General features: G+C 60.6%; 1 protein-coding gene across 1 annotated transcript; it reads left to right on the forward strand.

Annotated features, from left to right (window-relative positions):
- Positions 1 to 859: 859 nt before the first annotated feature.
- Positions 860 to 20,277, forward strand: SYT2 (synaptotagmin 2). Its single transcript, XM_066203851.1, has 9 exons — positions 860 to 878; positions 14,491 to 14,673; positions 14,827 to 14,996; positions 16,326 to 16,442; positions 16,652 to 16,819; positions 16,977 to 17,144; positions 17,536 to 17,653; positions 18,868 to 19,001; positions 19,623 to 20,277. Exons 2-9 carry the CDS (start codon positions 14,508 to 14,510, stop codon positions 19,827 to 19,829), a joined length of 1,248 nt encoding a protein of 415 aa, XP_066059948.1. The 5' UTR covers positions 860 to 878; positions 14,491 to 14,507; the 3' UTR covers positions 19,830 to 20,277.
- The last annotated feature ends 500 nt before the right edge of the window (positions 20,278 to 20,777 follow it).

The raw sequence follows: 20,777 nt of genomic DNA on the forward strand, positions 1-20,777 counted from the left end.
GATCCTGCAGCAGGGGTAAAACTGTCCCCCCACTGCCCTCCGCTCCCCACCCGGGCTCATCACTTGAATCCCATCAGCTTTTTCCTGATGTTTGGGCTCTAAACCCAAAGCTGGGTTCCCAGGAGCCTTCTGGATCTGGGGGAGGCACAGTGCAGGTGCCGCCACCGCAGCTGCGTCCAGCTCCTCTCCTGTGGCCACAGCAGGGACCTGGTTGGGATGGCAGGTCGCTGTGGCGGTGGTGGCGGCAGTGGTGGGTGACTGGCGGGGGGTGATCTGGGCAAGGTCACTGGTAAGAAGGGACTAGTGTGCGTGACCTGTGCGAGGTGATAGGTGTGAAGTGTTTGGTGTTGGTGCCCAGTATTAGTGGCTGGGATGAGGTGTCTGATGGCAGTCCGTGGTGTCAGTGCCAGGTGCCAGTGCTGTGTGTGAGGTGACCCCGCTGCGGGGTGCCTGTGCCCGGTGCTGATGTGAAGCGCCCGGTGTGAGGTGACCCCGATGGGGGTTTCCCGGCGCACAGTGTGAGGTGACCCCATGGGGTGCCCGGTGACAGGTACGCGGCGGCCCGACGGGGTGCCCGGCGCGATTCCCGGACGCCGGCGGGCGGTGCCGCTCCCGCACGAGCCCCGGTGCGCGCCCCCGGGGGGGCCGGGCGGGCCGAGGTGCGCGGGCGGGGCCGCGGGCGGGGCCTCCCGGTGGCGGGCGGAGCCTCGCGGAGCCGCCGCACGCGAGCCCGGAGGGGCCGGGGCTGCCGCAGCGCCGCGCTGGTCCCGCCGCCCGCCCCGCGCCGCCCGCCCCGCGCCGCCCGCCCCGCGCCGCCCGCTCCGCTCCCCGCCCGCTCGGGCCGCACGGACCGCGCCGCAGCGCACGGCTCCCGGCCGGTAAGTGCCCGCCCGCACTCCCGCCGAAGTTTCCCCCGGTGCCGCAGCGGCGCGGGCTCTGCGGGACGGGGCCACCCGAGCTCCAGCCGAGCCCGTCCCGGCGCCGCCGCCCGAGGTGCGGGATGGGATGTCCGCCGTGGGGTGGGATGGAGTACTCGCCGCGGGCACCGGGTAGTGCACCCCGCCGAGTCCCGGGGCTGAGAGAGGGACGGGGAGCTGCGCTTTTCCCGGGAACCCATCCCGGGCCACGGGTCCCAGAGCTGCCCAACGCTCGAAGGCTGCCCGTGGGGGCTGCGCCCAGAAGGTGGCTGGGGACGGAGCCTGGAGGGATTGAGAGGGGGCGGCCAGTGATGCAGGAGGCTGCGGAACTGGCGGGGAGCTCCCGGGGGCGTGGGGACCCTCCCGAAGGCGTGAGGCCCCCTGGGAATGCGGGGCCACCCTGGGGATGCCGCGCGGTGCCGCCGGGTCAAAGGTGCCCTCTGGGCGCTGCGGGATGCTCCAGCTCCTCATCCCTGCGGATGCCCGACAATGGGTGCCCTTGGGGTGCTGGCCCCGGGAGTGGCGGGGGCGCGGGGCTGTTCCCGCAGCATTGCGGGGGACCCACCCTGGTGCTGGGAACCCAGGGAGCGGCGTGGCCCCAGCGGGGGCAGCTACAAGCCCCGCTGCACTGACGGCTTCTTCGTAGCGGCCTGGCCAGGAGCCAGCTCCAGACAGACCTTTCGTCTGGATTCCCCCGCCGTGGCTACACCATCTCCGGGATCCTCCAGCACTCCCTACGCTGGCTGGGTGCCGTCAGGGTGCAGCCGTGCAGAGGGGTTCGGTCCAGCGCCGGGGATGTCACCCTGGGGTGCCGCAGCCCCTGCTGCGCCCAGCACATCGCTGCTCCCCTCAGCCTAGTTTTAAAGAGTGATCCCAAAGGAGCTCTTGCAAATCGCGCAGGGGACAGGCAGCGTTGCAAGGTGACAGTGGCATGGGGGGCGGGGGGGGACACAAGTCTTGTGTCACCCATTGCTTCGTGGTCTCCAACTATATCAGTGACTGTTTCTCTGCACGGGCGCTTCTTGGCGCAGCACTCTTCGGTCCTCCGAGTGAGAGTGGCCGGGGTGCTGCGGGGTGTCACCCACTGCAGAGTGTCCGACAGCACAGCCTCCTGCGCTGTGGAGCTGCAGGGCGCTGCTGGACTCCCCGCCTGCTCCTCTGCTGCAGCAAAACTTCAGTCCTGAGCGCAGGCTGGCTGGTGCGCGAGGTGCTGCTGCGGCGGTGTTACTCCTGCACGCACCGAGCGGCAGCGCAGCCACCGGCAGGAGTCCCCAGCCTGCTGCATTATTCCTCTCTAGCACAGTGCCTCGGCACGCTGCCCAGGGCTGCCGGACCCCCGGGGCACCCCTGGGGCATCCCCGGGGCGCTGCGCCCTTGCTGCGCGTGGGTGTTTTTGGCCGCAGAGTTTGGGTGGGGGGAAGTGTGGCTTGCGGTGGTCCGCGTGCAGGGGGAGTGAGGCATCAAGGGGGAGGCGATGCACCCAAGGTCATTGAGGCCAGCAGTGGCAGTGGGAGTCACCTGTGCTGCTCGAGAGCAGCACAACCCAGCAAAGCACCCCAGCGCCCCCAAACCCAAGGGCCTCTCGGGAGCGATGCCATGTCTCCTCCTTGCTTATGGGTGTAGTGCAGGAATGGGTCTGACCTTGCCGATCCCCTGGCACCTCGCCTGGCCTCCGGTGGTGAGCACCGCTGCCCCGCCTGCTGGGAGCCAGCCTGAAGCCCCGGTGCCCCCGATTCTGCAGGGCGAGGACACGTCCCTCGCTGCCTGTGAGCCCGGTGATGGCAGTGGCGGTGAGCAGCACCGGCTGCACTGCGTTGCTGCCAGCCGCCCTGGCTCTGCACCCTGCTGCCCACAGCGCCCGTGGTCCCAGAGCAGGGAGGACACACAAATACAGTCATATAGACCCTCATACACATACACGGATATATATTATAAATACGGTTGGGGAGGGGGTTTGCAAACACAGCCACTCTGGCATTTGCTGCTGACTGCTCCTGCGGGAGCTGCCTCCTGCTCCATAAGCCCCAGGGATGGTCACTGGGCTAGAGCTTGGTGCCAGTGAAGTGAGCCGGGACTCCCGCTCCCCCGCAGGTCCTCCAGTTCACCGTGGTTTTGGCAAAGTCCCAGCTCTGGGAGCCGGATGACTGCGGCTCCTCATTATGACTGGAGTTTCTCCTTCCCCGGGCTGCGCAGAGAGCTGCGAGCTGGCAGCCGTGATGTCCTCCACCAGGATCAATGCCCAGTGTACAGATGGGACCCAGTGCCCACTGGTTTAAAATCCTGTATTTTTTAATTCCCTACTCCTGGCAGTGCCGCTCGGCACTGTGCCTGGCCCTGCTCAGCCTGGTGGCCACCAGCACCTTCCCTGTGCCAGTTATCTGGAGCCGCTGGTAAATGCAATCAGCAATATGCTTTTGCCCTTGGCTGCGGTCGGCCTTTCCCTCCTGGATGAACACCCAGCTCTTCCCCAGCTCATGCCCTCAGCTCAGCTCCTGCGTGAGCCTGCGTTCCCCAAAGCGCTCTTTGATTATTAGCCCTAATAATTGTGTTATTGCATTGACTGAACTGTTTCAGATGCCAAAGCTAATTTTGCTCTTCATGCCTTCCTTCATCAGTAATGGGATTTTGATAACATCACGCATCCAAAAGTATTGGATAAACTTGGCATAATTCCCCATTTATTAATTAAACCGTAAATTAGGCAGCGTGCGTCTGGAATCTGAATGCCCCAAACTAGTGTGATCCTGCAGCTGGGGATGGTGCTGGCCCATTCCTGTCAGCCCTGGGGTGTGGGATCCTGGTGTCTCCTGCTGAGTTTGGGGACTGCCACATCCAGGTGGGACCACCTGCTCCATTGCTTCCTGCGTGCTGGAAGTTGTGATGTTTCATCAGCTCTGGTGTTTGGAGTAGGAATCACATTGTCCCCTGCTGGTGGCTATAGTCTGGCAGAGCTCCCTGTCCCCCCAGGGTGGCTCTGCGGGTGCTGGTGCTTTGGGAGGGGTGACTGCAGCCAGCTCTGTCAGTACATGTGGCTGTGCCAAATTCCTGCTGTCTGGAACCACATCCCACTCTCCCACACAGGCAGTTGTCTGACTCTTGCACCAAACCCATCTCCACTGGCTCTCTGTGGCCCTACTGACCTGGAAGGCACTTCTGGCACTGATAGGGTGTCCTTCTCCTAGTGCGTCTTAAGGAAATCTGGTGTGTGTTAATTAATCCAGGGTGTTTCATGCTTCCCAACTTTTCCTAGCCCTGCAGGGTGCAGCAGATGTGGACTCTGGGCTTGTGCATTCCTGGGGATATGGGGAAACCAGGCACAAAGTGGGTGCTTGTGGCATGAGGTGTAGGTGGGTGCTGTGGGATGCAACGGGGTAGTCCAAGCCCTGAGTCCGTGCTGAGCTGGAGGGGGCCGGGGGGGGCTGTCCTGCTGCCAGGGACCTGGGGAGCTGCTCTGGGACCAGGCTGAAGCCATGGGGATTGGGAGTGTCTGTGAGCAGCAGGATGCCCAAGATATGCCAGTGTGCTAGGCTGGTTTGGGATCAGCAGAGCTGATCTGGCAGCTGACATCCTGGCAGTGCTGGTGTGGGATGAGGCATCCCTGACTCCTGTGAGCTTCATGGGGTGCCTCACACCACAGCAATTCCACCAAAACGCCATGGAGGTGAGATCAGGCTCCAAACTGCTCAACATTGTCCCAGGGAGATGTCTCCTACCTTCTCCTGCAGGACACAGGCTGTCCCTGGGGACATGCTGGGACTGAGGGCTGCTGGTTCTGGGGAATCCCAAGTGGCAACACAGCTCCCACTGGCCACCAGCAGAGGATTCAAGGAGGAAAACAACACCAAATTTCAGAGCCATGCATGGATTTACAAGCACATGGACTCCCTGTGGGCTCTGTTGCTGTTGTGCTCTGTTCCCACGGGAGTCCCAGGGTTTTCTCCTGGGAACTGAGGCCTGGTAGAGTGGGTTAGTGCCTGGGATGAAGGTGCTGGCTTGTGCCCACACCGTCCATGCAGCGTTGTGACACCACTGCCAGCAGCCTGGCACAGCCGCTGCCTGGTGCTGCAGGGAGCTGTGTGTGGCTGTGCCAGCTCAGCCACTGCCCTGTGCCATGGGAGAGCCCAGCAGAGACCTCCCGGTGGAGTGGTGTGCGCCTGGCCATGGGAGACCCTTGGAAGGGATGGTGTAGCATAACTGCAAGGGAAGCAGCTCAGGAACCAGGGTGCTTTGCATCTGGGCTCTTCAGGTTTTCCCAGGGGAGTAACAACCTTCTCCAGGATGCACTGGTGGAGCAGCTCCTCTGTGCAGCCCTGAAAGTGTGTGCTGTTGTGCTTGTGCTGACAAAACGCTTGGAGTCACACAGGGATGCAGTTCAGACGGGCTGGGCAGGGAGAGAGGACCCCCTGTTGCATTCAAGGGCTGTGCTCATCACCCCAGCTGCACTCCTGGCTCTCCCAGTGACATTTCTCCATCTGTAAAGGTTTATTCATGGAAGTTAGTCCTGTGTCCTGGCCTTGGTGGGGCTTTGTGCCACAACAAAATCCCCTGGGCTGCTGTGATGCTGTGTCCTTGCTGATCCCATCCCATCCCAATGATTCCCCCATTCCCTTTGCCATCCCAAATGCCACAAGGCCGGATGGCCCTGGGGACACAGAGCTCTAGTGTGCCTTGGAGCTGGGCAAGCAGCATTGCTCCCACAGGCATCCAGTCCTGGGGGACTGAGACCAGGCTGACTGGGAGGAGGGGGAAGAGGATTGCTGGGAGTTCCCCAGGGCTGGGGATGGTTTCCTGGATTTTAACACCAGCCCATTAAGACCTCGTGCTTGGCTAGGAGCTGTGGAGATCTCCCTGGAGCCTCCCCCTGGAAATGGCCCCTCGTGGCTTGTGTCTGCTTGTTTGGCCCGTCCGTAGAGCTGGGGAGCAGCACAGGGCGTGCGCTCCCTGCTCCAGTCTGCGATCGATCCACCGTGTCTCGGCTCGCTCCTGGAGCCACTTCTGGCTCTTCCCCAGGAGCTGACCTGGCTCTTTTTCTCTCCTTCCATGCTGATCTGGAGCCATCAGTGTGGCACAGGGCCATGGCCGGGAGTTGCCAGCAGTGTGGCCACGGTGCCGGCAGCGTGATGCCCACCCGGGAGGTTAGAACTTGGAACTCTTGGCTGTGTGGTGGATTCAAAGTGCCAGGGCAGCTCAGCCCATCACCATCTGGTGCCCTATTTAGCTGTTCTCATGTTGCCTTTGGAGCAGGACACTGCTGCCACAGCATCACAGTGCCGGGGAGCGGGCTGGGCTCTGCCGGCACCGGGAACATGTGTTTTGGGAGGCTTCTTTGGCCATTCATGGCTCTGTGTGCCAAGGGTGGACTGCCTGTGCTGCCTGGGGCTGGGATGAGCCTGGTGGTTTGCTGTGGCAGTGGTCAGTGCCATGTGGGATGCTCCATATGCTCTGCTGTCCTTGGCAACAGCTGTGTCCCCACAGCTGAGGAGACTGTGGTCTCCAGCCTCCCCAGCTGCCTTTTCTACCTGTGCCATGGTGGCATGTGGCATGAGCCAAAACCCTCTGGCTGAAGACCTGATGGTGAATGGTGCCTGCAGCCCCTGCAGCATTCCTGTGGGATGAAAGAGCGGTGCAGCAGTGATGGGAGACAGTGGGAAGCAGAGAGCCACAGTGAAGGGGGGGACAAGGTGCTCATCAGTCTCATTGCTGTTGGCACCCAAATTTCAGGTGGCAATGGCTGTGGCAGTGCCTGCCCCAGCTCCTGCAGGAGCCCTGAAACCAGTCCCAGCTCAGCCCCCTCCTGCCCTTCCTTCCTGGAGCAGCTGCAAACCAGAGCCAGGGCCTGATCCCTCTAGAAAAAGTGGGCTTTGGGGGATCAGCACCTCTGGGTGCCAGGCAGGGCTCTGAGCGCCCAGCAGTGGGTCCTTCTCTCCTGTGATGTGGGCACTGGTGTCATGGGCTGTCACTGCCCTCGTCCCCCATTCTACCTTGGTGCTGTTCTGATTTTAGAGGCAAAGGCACAGAAAATCCCTGAGTGCCTCACTGGGCACCCTGGCACTGGTGGGTGCCAGCAGTGCTCCCCATGCAGGGAGGTGTCCAATACCTGGTGGGTGCTGGCTGCGGTGATGCTTTGCAGGAGATGCACAGGAGTGAGCAGGGCAGGGTGGGACCATCCCTTACCCACATTGACCTTTAGGTGTTCATCCAGTGGGAGACTTCTGGTGGCAGGAGCCAGAATTTGTTCCCAAGGTTTGGCTTGGGAACACCAGAAGCCATCAATCTGGAACCCAAATGATGGACAAAGGCTGCCTTAGGCTGCATTTACTGCTAGAGCTCGCTTGGTTTTGCTGTGAGTAACGCAGATCCTCTCTCATAGGCAAGCACCGGCTGCAAAACCACCATCAGTCCTTAGTTTTTTATTTTACAAGCTCTCCCTCGTGAGCTGGGGGCTGAGTCTCCTTCCTTGAGGCCAGGGGCTCCGTGATGAGGAGCCGAGATTCCGGCTGTGGGGCAGCAAGGCAGGAGCTCATCCCGAGCTGTGCAGTGTGGTGCCCTCCCCGAATTACTCATCCCTGGGGAAGAGCTTGTGGCTGGGGCTGCTGAACCCCAGCAAGTCGTTATTTTTAATTAGCTGAGCTGGGAGCTGGTGGGTGATGAGGCCATGAGTGGAGTGTGCCGTGGTGGGGAGGAGGGTGCCGGCCAGCTCTGCTCCCATCCAGAGATGCTGCTGGTGCCTGCAGGATGGGGAGCAGTGCTGGGGGTCCCGGTGAAGTCTAGTGGGTGTCACTGGCCCACTCAGAGCTGGGGGAATGCTGAGCTTCAGCCCTGCTCAGAGATTTCCTCTCTCAGGGTGCTGCTTCCCATTCTGTGCCTCAGTTTGCCTTGGAGTGTGGGGGTGCCTGGCCAGCAGCGCCTGCTCATACATGGGTTTGGGGACAGGAAAAATGTCCCTGTGAGGGTGATGTCTCAGCAGCTCAGGTCCTGTCATGCCACTTGCTACCGGAGTGTCCTCGCCTCGTTACACCCCTCAGCTGTAGGAATACCCTCTCCTGAAAAGTGTGGAGCTGGGGGAACAGAGACTCCCCTTGCCCTCAGCACAGTGGATCAGGGTGGGAGTGTGGGGGGATCCTGGGGGCTGCTCCACCATCCTGGCCGCTGAGGGTCTGATCTGGCACTGCTGGTGCAGCTGCTGTGGTGGTGTGCTGGAGCTGGGGAAGGGGAACAGGGATGAGATTCCAGGGTCTGCTGGGCTGTTGCAGAGTCCCTTTGCACCAGGGTCTTGCAGCATCTCCCCACCCAGCACCCCCTCCCCTCCCTCCTCTCTGATCCTTTGGTCTGATGCCTTCACACATCCCTTGCCAGTAATTCTGTTAATTAAATGACCATTAGAAGCCAAGTCATGTTTTTGCCTTAATTAGTCTCCTGTCTCACCGCTGTGAGCTGAAACTCTGGCCTGGCATGTCCCCTTCGTGTCCCACTGTGGACCGATGGGAGCGCTGGGGAGTCAGGACCGCCGTGGACGGCCGGAGGGGGATGCCCTGGCATTGTGGGTCCGGCAGAGACGGGATCTCCCCCTCCAGCTCTTGTGCTCCGGACCCCAGAAGCAAAACACCTGCTGGCATCAAAATCCAGATGGGGCACTGCTAAATATGGCAGCCGGACTCTGGAATCTCTGCTTGCCCCCGGGCTGCACTGCAGGATTGTGCAGGCTCTGTAGTGCCCAGGCTTCCCCCTGGCATTGGGGTGGGAGAGGTCTTGCCTTGAAACTGGCTCGGGGTTTTCATTCACGGTCATCAAAGCCCTGGCACACGGCAGCACAGTTTTGGGATCAGCTCCTCGTTCATGGAGGTCTGGGGGGTTCCCACATCTCTGTCCCAGCAGGACAGCTTAGACCTGGCTTAGCCATCCTGAAAAGGAGCTCTGGGCCCACGGTGGCAGCCGCCCTTCGTTAGCTAACGAGCCTCCCCCAGATCGGGGTCTCCCTTGGACGCTTCATCCCTCTGGGCTGGGGGGGCCGGGGTTGGGACCCCCGTACCCACCTGCCCGCACCCAGCCCATGCTCGGTCAGCGCCGGCTGCTGCTAATTGTTGCCTCAGCTTCATTAATCTTCATTAGTTACTGTTCTGCTCTCCATCATCCCTGCCGCCTTCACCTTCCTGGAGGGGAGAGGTTCCTTCTGCCCTTGCAGAGGAGCTGCTGGATTCCCCCAAAACCCTCACCCCGATGGGGACTGAGCTCCCTGGCTGCTGCCGTGTCCGGGGACATCCCGGTCCTTCTGTGCATCCCCAAATTCTCATTCTGGGTCTGGTCCTTTGCAGAACATCCTGGCTGGTGAGAGCAACTTCCCATTGATTTCCTGCTTCTCCCTACATGGTTCTCAAAGCCCCCCAACCAGTGAATCCCCCCCCAATCCTTCCCCATCCCACCCTGACAGGGAGCGACTGCTGGGGCAGTGGATTCCCACGACGGGACCAGCTCTGGAGAAACCCCAAATCCCCTTTTTTGTGCCAGGTGCTGCAGCAGCGGGGGGTGTGTGTGGGGGGGGTGTCTTTGGGATGGAGTCTTCGATGGAGGAGGAGGAGGAAGAGGAGGGATGAAGGGCTCAGGAAGGAGATTTTTCAGTGCCTTAACTGCTTTTCTGTATACAGGGAATGCCCTGGGGACAGATGGGGATGGGATCGCTGGCTCCAGTCTGGGATTTACATCCTGCCAGACCTTGGGGTGCTGCTGGCTAATGGAATGCAGCAAATGGAATATGTGAAAGGGAGGGGGATACCCCCACCTCTCCGCTCCCTAAAATCATCAATGGAGCCAAGGAGGTTTACCCCAAGAAGGACTGCTTTGGAGCTCAGTGCAGTTTCTCAGGGTTCAGTATCAGCTTTAAGGGGGTTTGGAGGAGGTGAACCTGTGGTGAATTTGGGGGCTGACCCTGCAGGGAGTTTGCTGGATACCCCTGGAGGATCCTTCTAGGCCAGATGTTTGCAGCTGGGGGACACTGCCTTAGGGGGTACAGGGTAACACAGCATGGGGTGCAGAAAGATTTTAGGGGCTCTGAGGGTGGTGCAGCGTGCAGGTGCATGCATGAAGTGGGGCTGGGGTGATATGTTAGGGGGTTTGGGAAGCTGCTGCAGGCACAGGACATGGGATGTCCTCTGGGATGTGGGGGTGCTGCGCTGAGGGGTGCAGGACGAGGCATCGGGGAATGGAGGGGGGTGCATTCGGAGAGAAATGCACTGTGAGGGTGATGGGTTTGGTGGGGTTCAGGGTTACACACTGGGCGGCTGGAGCAACAGGGAGCAAGGCAAAGCCCTGTGGGGGCAGAGGTGGCAGCTGGGGGGCTGTGGAGACCCCACACTGTGGGGACAGTGTAATGGAGGTGCATGGGTGATGTGCCACCCTCCCCACCCTCTGCCCCGTGGGGTCTCTGCAGCAGCTGCCTGGCTGAAGCCCACCCTATCCTGCTCCATGGGGAGCTCCTGGTGGGTTTTCTCTTGGGGGGGAGGGGTGCAGTGGGTCCTACCATTCCCATCAGCCTCTCCTGATGGGTGCTGCACCCCAGGGAGGGGCTGGGGGATCCCCAAGGACCAGCAAGGCAGCAAGGGTCCCCTTCCCCGGCGGTATATATTCATGATGCCTTAACCCACGCTTGTTCTTCAGCCAAGGACTGATAGAAATAGTTAATTATAACACTCATATTTTCTTGACGTTCCTAACCTGCGATCTTGGCGAGGGGGTAACGGGGAGCAGCGGGGGGTGGCGGGGAACAACTGCAAACCAGGCAGGAATAAAGAGAAAACCTAAAGAACCGCAGCGAGTCCTCGGCAGGAGCAGCCCAGCGGGGTTTGGGGGTGTGGTGGGGATTTCGGGGGGCCGAGCTTCCTTCCCACCCGCGCCGCCGGCCGCTCGGCCCCTCGCCAGCGCCTGCCGCAACTTGCAAAGAGGAGGGGAAAAAAAATTGCAAAAGGAATGGGAAAAAAAAAAAAAAAAAAAAAAAAAAAAAGGCAGCGGAGCCGGAGCAGGACTGCAATGCAGTGCCGCAGCCGAGCCCGCACGGCCCCCGCCCGCTGCCGGGGAAAAGGGGCCGGGACGGGGACAGGGGGCTGGGACGGGCCCCCACCGACCGAGGATCTGCGCCGTGGGGTGGGAGCAGCTCTGCCCCCACGGCTGAGGCGTTGGGCTGCCCCGCTGGTGCCTGGGGGGGACACGGGACGTGCCCGAGGACACCCAGTGAGGCGGTGGCACAGTGGGGACTGGCACCTGGAGGTGAGGGGACATCCCCAAGATCACAGTGCCCCACTGCTTGCTCTCCCTGCCCCATACACCGCCCCACTGCCTGCCCTCCCAGCCTCCCACCCCCCTTCGGCTGCCTCTGACCTGTCCAGGCTGCCCCCATGGCACTGCCCCACTCTGCCCTGTCCGTGCAGGAGGCGGATCAAAGCTTGGTCTCCTCGCTCGGGGGTGCATGGCAGCCCCACGGCAGCCCCCAGGTGCTGTTGGAGGGGGAGCAGCAACAGGGTCTTCGCTGGCTGGCTCCCCCCAGGCCCCTCCCGGGCCTCAGTTTCCCCTGGGCCTCAGCTCTGCCAGCGCCCGCCCGGTGAGCATCACGAGGGAGCAATTAGTGATGCTAATTAGGTTGCCCGGTTCAAAAGCAACCCCTGCAGCCCCCCAGCCCCGGGCAGCACCGCACAGGCCCCCAAAGCAGCAGTTCCTTGGCCAAGTGTCCGTGCTACCTCTCCGCCCCCATGGCACGCAGCTCCCGGGGTTCCCACAGGCGCCCGCTGGCACTCAGGGGGGTGTGCGGGTGTGCAAGCCCTTGCACAGGCTGCGGGCAGTGCCACGCACGGGTGAGGACACGCACACCCACGGGCAGGTGCTGGCAGAGCCCCGCGGGCACTGCCCGAGTGCACAGGTAACAGCCCTGGGCAGGTGTGCACGGCCACCGCCCCGGGCACACATGGCCTGTGCACGAGCATTCACACACACATGCCGTGCACGAGCATTTACGTATACCCTGCGCACGTTTACACACACACACACACACGCACACACTCACACTCTCTCTCTCTCATACCCTGTGCACACACCTTGCACAAGCGCTCACACCCTCACACATTTGCATATCCCATGCTCATGTCTTGCACAAGTGCACGGACAAGCTTGCACCTCCATTTCCACACGTGCACAGACACAGCCCGTGCACATGCACTGGCCCTTGCACACTGGCACCCACCCCTGCATGCTCCCAGGTGCACACACACACCCCCGGCACGTCTCGTCCTGCGCGCGCACACCTGTGCACGCCCGTGGGCTGCAGGGCGTGCCCGGCTGCGGGTGCTGAGCGATCCCCGCTGTACCAGTCCCTGGGGATGGTGGCTCGGCGCTGCAGCAGCAGCAGCAGCATCGCGATCAGCGACCGCAGCGGGGCTCCCCTGACCCCCCGGGCAGGGCTGGGCTGGGCGCCCAAGGACTGGGAGGAGAGGCGGCTCGTCCAGGTGACCCCTCTGGGTGCTGCCCACCTTGTGTGACAGGTCTGGGTGCACAGCAGGTGCCCTGGGGGTGTGTCGTGGGGAAGTGTAACCCTGGGGTGCCCCACCTCCTGTTCTCTGGGGAGCCTGCAGAGCGTCAGTGGCCTGGACCCCACAGCCTTTGTCTGTGGGTGCAGGGCAGCGCCAGGACCCCTGCCCCAGACCAAGGGGGCAGGATCCAGCACTCGAATGTTACCCCCAGCAGCTCTCCTCCCACCCGCCCTGCTGCACATGGGTAGTGATGGGGGCAAACCCCTCAAGTGGTGGGGACAGACCCAGACACAGATCCAGGTCTCCTCAGCTGCTGGTAGCTTTTGGGGAACCTTTGAGGCTCTCAAGATCAAATAACCCTCAGCTGGGTAGGGGTTAAATGCAGCAGCTCCTGGTTCATCCCAAGAAGGATGTGGGGGTTGTGGGGAACCTCCAGCATCCTGCTCCAGTCCCCCAGTGCCAGGTTTCAGGGCTAGGTGATGCTGATGCTGGTGTTTGTGGCTGTGACAGCCCCTCAGTGGAGTGGGAAGGTGGCTGTGGCCAAGCCACTGGGGGTCAAAGCTGTGGGCTTGCAGCAGAGGCCTTGTCTGGGTGGGAGTCACATGATCACCTCATTTTTTTGTGTGAAGGACTGCCTCTGCCTCATGGGGGGCCCCCCCAGACCCCCACACCACATTCCCCTGGGGAGCAGTGAAGGAAGCAGGAGCAAGGTGTCCAGGTGTGGAGCCACACTCTAGGTAATTCAGTGCTTGATTCACCTGCGAGGTGGCCAGAGACATCTAGCAGTGTCAGTTTGGGGCAGCATCACCCCCAGGTCTCTCTGGCTGGCTTTGTCGAGGTGAGAGCACTCCTTTCCGAGTTCTGCAGGAAGGTCAGAGGAACACCTGGCCCTGGCAGATGATGCTCTGGCCAAGAGGCTTCTTGAGGGTGAGGAGGAAAGAAGAGATGCAAGGAAGGGGGTGCACTCAAGCCACAGTTCACCTGCCCCCAGAAACTCCTTCCTGGGTTATCTGTGATCCTGCTGAGCCTTGAGTTCTCCTTAACCCCACTGGCACAATGCATTCCCTGGCATTCTTCCCTGCTCTGGCCTTCTCTTGCAAGCTGCTTTCTGATGGGGTTGTGGAGGTCATGGAGATCCCTTGGGGCTGCAGCTGGGTTGTGGGGGTACGTTGTTCCAGGTTTGCCTGCAGGAGTCAAAGCCACATTTGCAAGACGATGGCCGTCCCCATCCCTGGCTGGTGCTCAGACCCAGCTGGGCTGGGGAGGGGGTGATGAGCACGTGGGGCTGTGCTGCAGCCCCGGCTGTGACCTGGACACCTTCCCTGGCTCCACGGAGGAGCAGAGCTGGCCAGGGGAGCCCTGTGGCGTTGGGAGATGTGGCACCCAGGACATAGTACCTGTGACGTGTGAGTTGACCCATTGACCCGCACACTGAACCCGCCACTGCTGTGTAAAGCCAGCTCTTCCCTGCTTCCATCCATCCTCAAAATGTGCCCTGCCAAAGCTCCCTGGGGGCTGGAAGAGCAGCAGTGTGTTGCCGCTCTTCTGTTCCAAGACTTGGAAGCTCCCCTGGGGCTGGGAGCAAGTTCTGAGGGTGCCACACCAATGCCGAATCCCTCTGGGCGCCCCATACCTGGGGTCCCTGCCTGAGAAAAGGAGGAGATGGGGGGGCTGGATTTGTCCAAACTGACCTCATTCTTTTCTCCTGGGGATGCAAACCCCCATCCCTCCTCCCAAGTGGCCTTGCCAGGTGAACATCTTCCCAGGAGTGTCCCTGTTGTCCCTGGGAGGCTCAGAGCTGGCACCATTGTTGATGCAAGGCTGGGTGATGCTCCCAGTGGATTTGGAGATGTCAAGGGCCAGGAAACCCAGGGGCCAGCTGGACTTCCCACGGCCTGTGAGGGATCCGGGTGACCTCTCGCAGCCATTGGGTCTGTGCCCCTCTAGCAGAAGATGAGGCGTCCTGGTGGAGCCCTGCTGCCCACGCACATGCTGTCCTGGGGACACTGGGGAGGAGTGGGGGCAGCAGGGACGTGTGTGACCAGCGAGGTGGTGTGTTTCAGGGGGCCCCTGACCCACCATGACGTTCAAGCAAGCGTCCATGATGGCCCCGGAGGCCACGGCCAGCACACTGCCCATGAGCACGATGGAGAACTCCACTGAGGCTGCGGGGCCGGGCGAGAGCAAGGAGGACATGTTCACCAAGCTGAGGGACAAGTTCATGAATGAGCTCAACAAGATCCCCTGTGAGTAGCTCCTTTCCCAGGTGTTACCCTCCCGATGACACCCCCTCCCCCCCTCCCCCACCGCACTGGTTCCAGTACAACCTGTGGAACAAGGTTTTTGGGTGGCTGGGAGGGAGCTACAGGGCTGACCACCACACTGGCTTTTGTCCACAGTGCCACCCTGGGCCCTCATCGCCATCGCCGTCGTGGCTGGACTCCTCATCCTCACCTGTTGCTTCTGCATCTGCAAGAAGTGCTGCTGCAAGAAGAAGAAAAACAAGAAGGAGAAGGGCAAAGGCATGAAGAACGCCATGAACATGAAGGACATGAAGTCAGGCAACCAGGTGATGTCCTCCTGGGCTGCTTGGCCAACAGCCCCTCTGGCTGAGTATGGACTGTGTCAGGGCACTCATAGATTAGGCAGCAGATTGGGATGGAGTCGCCAGGACCCCGGGTGGAGCCAGGGCCTGAGACAACAGCACTGTCCTCTTCCAGTGTCTGCTGGCCCAGATGGACCAGGCTCAAGCTGGCCTGGACCTGCCAATGCTTCACCTGAGCCAGGAAATGTTGATTTAATCCCTTGTGTCTCCTACCTTCCTCTGGGTCAGACTCATTTCTCTGAGCCTTCACCTGGGAGGGGAGGGCCACCAGGCCTAAACACCTGCCAGTTTGGGATCTCCAAAACATCTGTGGTGAAGTGGCAGGTGCTGGTACCTCATCCTGGTGGGCAGCCCAAGGCAGGCTCTGGTACCCACAGGCTTGGGGCCACCCCGGCCATTTCAGTGGGCTTGACCCATGGCCATTTGGAGGGTGTGGGAGAATTTGGGTATCTGTTCCTGCTCTTCAGAGCCATGTGGGCACCACGGGCATGCAGACAGGGCTGGAGCAGGAGAGGGGGGAGGTGTGGGGTGGGATTCCACAGTGGAGAGCAAGGGCTGCATCCTCTGGGGCTCCACAGGTGGTACAAGCCCTGATCCCCACCCTGCCATGGGTCCCCCGGTGTCTGTGTAACGTGTCTCTCTTTGCCCACGGTGCCCTTGCTGTCCTCCTGCCCTACTACCCTGGCTGCCTCTCTGCTCTGGGACACCCTCCACGTAAGTGTCACCATGAGCCTCCTTCTCCATCATCTGCTTCCCGGGCGGGATGGGGGACCAGGGACACATCAAAGAGGGGATAAGGAGCTGGGACTCCCACCCCAGGGACTGTGCTTGGAGAGGCACGAAGAGGGGTGGATTTGCTGGGGACAATCTATTTCTGAGCCTACAAAGCCTGGAAATGGCCCTGATTAGCCCTTAGCTCTGGCTGTAGTGCTCCTCCAAGCACGGGCTGGGGGGCACAGGACCTACCACCTGCAAGCACCAAACCTCCCTCCACTGGAGTCAATCCCTTGTCCTGGCACCCCTGGCAGCCCTGCCGTCATTTTGGCTGGATCAGCACTGGGGGTTCCCTGGGAGCTGCGTGGCTGTGGCACAGCCAGTGCCACCCCCAGCCTGCTCTGTCAGTGCTTCATGTCCCCAGCACGCGCGTCTCCTTTCCTCCGGTGGGGAGAACCTGGGTGTTGAGATGCCAGGAGGGTTGGGGTGCTGAGGTCCCCAGTGCTGTGGGGCTGGGGCTGCTGGGCTGTGACCGTCCTGCTGAGCTGGGCACCTCGGCTGCCATTCCAGGACCAACAGGACGACGATGACGCAGAGACGGGTCTGACAGAGGGGGAAGGTGAGGAAGAGGAGAAGGAGCCAGAGAACCTGGGCAAGCTGCAGTTCTCACTGGACTACGATTTCCAGGCAAACCAGGTGATGCAGGGGCTGGGGCCCAGCTGAGGAGTGGGGTTTGCCCATGAGGGTAGTTGAGATGAAGACGGGTCTCTGTGCTGGACCTGGGAGGCAGAGGGAAGGAGGAGCTGGGTGCTGTGTCACAGGAAGTCCTGCCCCTTGTTGGACTGGACTTGGCAGCTGCAGTGCACGGCTGGGCTGTCTCACTGAGGACTCCTCTGCTCTTCCAGCTCACAGTGGGCATCCTCCAAGCTGCTGAACTGCCAGCTTTGGACATGGGTGGCACCTCAGACCCCTATGTCAAGGTGTTCCTGCTCCCTGACAAGAAGAAAAAGTACGAGACCAAAGTGCAGAAGAAGACCCTCAACCCTGCCTTCAATGAGACCTTCACCTTCAAGGTAAGCCCCTTCATTCATAACACAGGACCTTGTCTCCCACTCCAATCCTTCCCCTGGCTGTAGCAGTCCCGTGTGCTGACTTTCCCTTCCAGGAGCAGGTGGTCCTGGCCTGGGGTTCTCCAAGCCCCTTGCAGCCCATTGTTCTTCCTTTGTGCAGGTGCCCTACCAGGAGCTGGGTGGGAAGACGCTGGTGATGGCCATCTACGACTTTGATCGCTTCTCCAAGCACGACATCATTGGTGAGGTGAAAGTGCCCATGAACACAGTGGACCTGGGCCAGCCCATCGAGGAGTGGCGGGACCTGCAGAGTGGCGAGAAGGAGGAGGTGAGAGTCAGCCACCTGAACCCCTGGCTGGGGAACGGAGATGCGGGCTGGCCATGGGGTGAGCTCTGCTTTCAGGGCCATCCCACAGTGCTCGGGGTCACAATCACCGTGGGGTCCCACCAGGGTACCATGAAAATCCTGGCAGTCATTGCTGGGCAGGATCTGACCTTTTGTTCCTCTGTGTAAAAATATTTCTATCACAAAAAGACCATAAAACATCTTGAGTGCTATGCTGGGCCTGGCTTGTCCTGGACCCTGTGAACCAACAGGGTGCCAGCTTGTGCCTGGACTGAGCAGGGTTTGGGGGGACCTGCATGTGTGATTGTGTCGATACACTGGAGTCCCAGGCACTGGCAAGGCTTTGATCTCCCCTTCTTGCTCTTCTTGGCAGCCAGAGAAGCTGGGAGATATCTGCATCTCCCTCCGGTATGTGCCCACGGCCGGGAAGCTCACTGTCTGCATCCTGGAAGCCAAGAACCTGAAGAAGATGGATGTCGGGGGCCTCTCAGGTGGGTATTGCCCAGAGGCAGCCCTGCCCTGCCTTGCTGAGGGCTCTCAGCATCCTCTGTGGGGAAGGACTCTGGGGCCACCTGTCTGGCAGAGCTTAGGAAACCCCCCAGTGCCTCCTCATGCCTTGGAGGCAGCCCAAGGTCCGGCTGGGGGTGAAGGGAGACAGGCACGGGATACGTCCCTGGCTTTGGAGAAGGATGCTTCCAATTTGGTCCCCCTGGTTCGAGCAGGATGAGGATGCTGCAGGACCTGGGTGGTGAAAGTGCTCTTCTGCCATTTGTCTCTGGTCCTGCTCCTCCTGGACCTGGGGGCTGGGGACCTCGATTGACAGCATGTTTTGTGTTTAAAATGCCTTCCCAGCCCCATCCTGGGGCTGAGCTCCCCCAGCCCAGGGGTCCTCAGCTCTCTCCAGACGTGCTTCCACCATGGCAAGAGCAGTACCTGCATTGCTGGGAGGTTTCAGCTTTATTGTGGGCTTTCCTGCTCCAGAAACAGGCGGGACAGGCCAGAACCCACCCGATGTCACTCACCTGACAGGCCAGCTGTCACTCCACGGTCCCCTGCCTTTCTACAAGGGGGCCCAGAGCATAGAATCCCAGCATTACTGTTGGAAGAGACGTCCAGGATCATCAAGTTCAACCTGTGCCTGATCCCACCTTGTCGCCCAGACCAGAGCACTGAGTGCCATGTCCAGGTGTTGCTTGGACACCTCCAGGGATGGTGGCTCCACCACCTCCCTGGGCAGTTCCAATTCCTGACCATCCTTTCTATAAACAAATTCTTCCTGATGTCCAACCTGAACCTCCCCTGTCTCACCTTGAGACTGTTTCCTCCTGTCCTGTCCCTTGTTCCCTGGGAGCAGAGCCTGACCACCCCGGCTGCCCCCTCCTGTCAGGGAGCTGTGCAGAGCCAGAAGGTCCCCCCTGAGCCTCCTTTTCTCCAGGCTGAGCCCCCCCAGCACCCTCAGCCTCTCCTGATGTCTGACTCTCCAGACCCTTCCCCAGTTCTGCTGAAAGCAGAAGAGCGCCATCCCTTGCCCAGTTGCTCCCACAAATCTTCTCTAGCCCAACCATTTTGTCTTTGGCATCCATCCACAAACCTCAGACCAGCTTTACTCAGGGCAACCTCTCCCTTACCTGGGTTGAGATGTCTTCTGGGACCAGGCCAGTGGTGTCCCAGGGCACCTTGGCTAATGCCCCATCCTGACCCCCAGATCCCTACGTGAAGATCCACCTGCTGCAGAATGGCAAGAGGTTGAAGAAGAAGAAGACCACAGTCAAGAAGAAGACCCTGAACCCCTACTTCAATGAGTCCTTCAGCTTTGAGATCCCCTTTGAGCAGATACAGGTTTGTCTGATGACTCCCCTTTGGTGGAAGATGTCCTAAAGCTGCCCGAGCCCTTGTCCCAGCCTTCTCAGCAGCCTGAGCCATTCCTGCTGAGCTCCTGGTCTGGTCACCCAGGAGATTCTTCCAGTCCCATCTGGGGCCTGGGCTGATGCTGAGGGCAGCTGGTGCAGGGGCAGAGGTGGGAGGCTGGGCAGCACCCATGGGAGATGAACCCCCAGCCCAGATCACGGCTGAAACAGGGTTTTCCTCTGCTCCTCATCCTACAGTGCTCACCCTAAGCATAACAGGGTGGTCCCAGGGATATTTTGGACTCTCGGCCACTACCTTCTGCCCTCCCTGTTATGTGCAAGTCCCTGCACGTGCCCCTTGCCCCTGCCCAGTGGCCACAGCTCTTGCTCAGCCCCACACCACACCTTGGTTACCTTTCCCAAGTGAATCAGCTCATGATGAGCTGGGCCCCCACTGGGCTCTGCACTCGGAGAAGGACATGAAGGAAGTGGGGAGGGGGCCCTGCACCAAAACAGCCACAGTGGGGCTCATCCTTGGGGGATGCCTGGGGCTATGGAGCTGTCATGGCCACTGTGCCCTTTCCACACCTCTAAAAAACGTTTCCTCCTTTAGAAAGTGCAAGTGGTCATCACAGTGCTGGACTATGACAAGCTGGGAAAGAACGAGGCCATCGGGAAGATCTTCACAGGCTTGAACTCCACCGGCACGGAGCTGCGGCACTGGTCCGACATGCTGGCCAACCCCCGGCGGCCCATTGCCCAGTGGCACTCGCTGAAGCCAGAGGAAGAAGTAGATGCAGCTCTTGGGAAGAACAAATAGGCAGCTCTGCCGGCTGGCGCGGCACTGCGGACAGTTGACCCAGAGCTACTGATACCTCAGTTCTGCAACCTTCCTTTTGGTTTTTTGTTCTGTTTTAAGCTGAAATGCCCTTCGATGCCTCTGGAAGGGTATCCAGGCAGTCCCAATAGCTTCCAGGGGAAGAGGTTAAAAACATGGATGGTTCTTTTTGTTCTTCAGCATCGTTCCCTTCTGCTGCATGTTCCATTGCCTCTGCTCACCATCCCTTCCCAGTGCAAAGCCATCAGCACACCTGGGACCTTCCCCAGCAGCTTTGTCACCAGCCTGCAGCAATGCTGCAGCCATCCTGCCCCTGGGATCATGTGGGGAACTGTGGAATGTTGCATGGAGGTGATACTGGAGTCTGATGGTGCGAGATGACCAGACCCACTGTGCTTGGTTTGGGCATGACTAGCAGTGAGACAGAAAAATGGTGCAGAAGACCCTCTGAAGAGACCCAGGTGCCCTCCCCAAGGAAGGCTGAGTGCCTCTGGCCAGCTCCAGGTTTGGGTCCTCTGAGAAGAGGCTTGCAGGGGCCATGGATCCTGCTGTGGTGGTGGGGTGCCAAGCCCTCAGTGCTGCAGCAGGAGCTGTGGAGGCCAGTCTGGGTACAGGGAGCCTCGGGAGGGCTGCTCCAAGGAGACACAGAGTGGAATGTGGATGCATCAGCAGCACTGTGTGGATCACCACCACCACCAGCACCACCACCTCTGTTTTGTCCCCAGAGGAGCAGCGCTGGGTGATTTGCATCTGTGTCACACCGTGCTTGGTGAATCCCATAGATCAAAATGCTTCCACAAGGCAGGTTTACAATGAGAGGTCTCCAGATGAGAGGGGGGCAGCCCCCCAGAGCTACACCAGGTGTCTCCCCAGAGACAATCCATCACATGTCCCAGGGCTCAGCCCCGCTGTGGGCACCCCAGCCTCAGG

Source organism: Chamaea fasciata, unplaced genomic scaffold (assembly GCF_029207755.1).
Source record: "Chamaea fasciata isolate MVZ Bird 193981 ecotype frontalis unplaced genomic scaffold, bChaFas1.0.hap1 SCAF_25, whole genome shotgun sequence".
Lineage (NCBI taxonomy): Eukaryota > Metazoa > Chordata > Aves > Passeriformes > Sylviidae > Chamaea > Chamaea fasciata.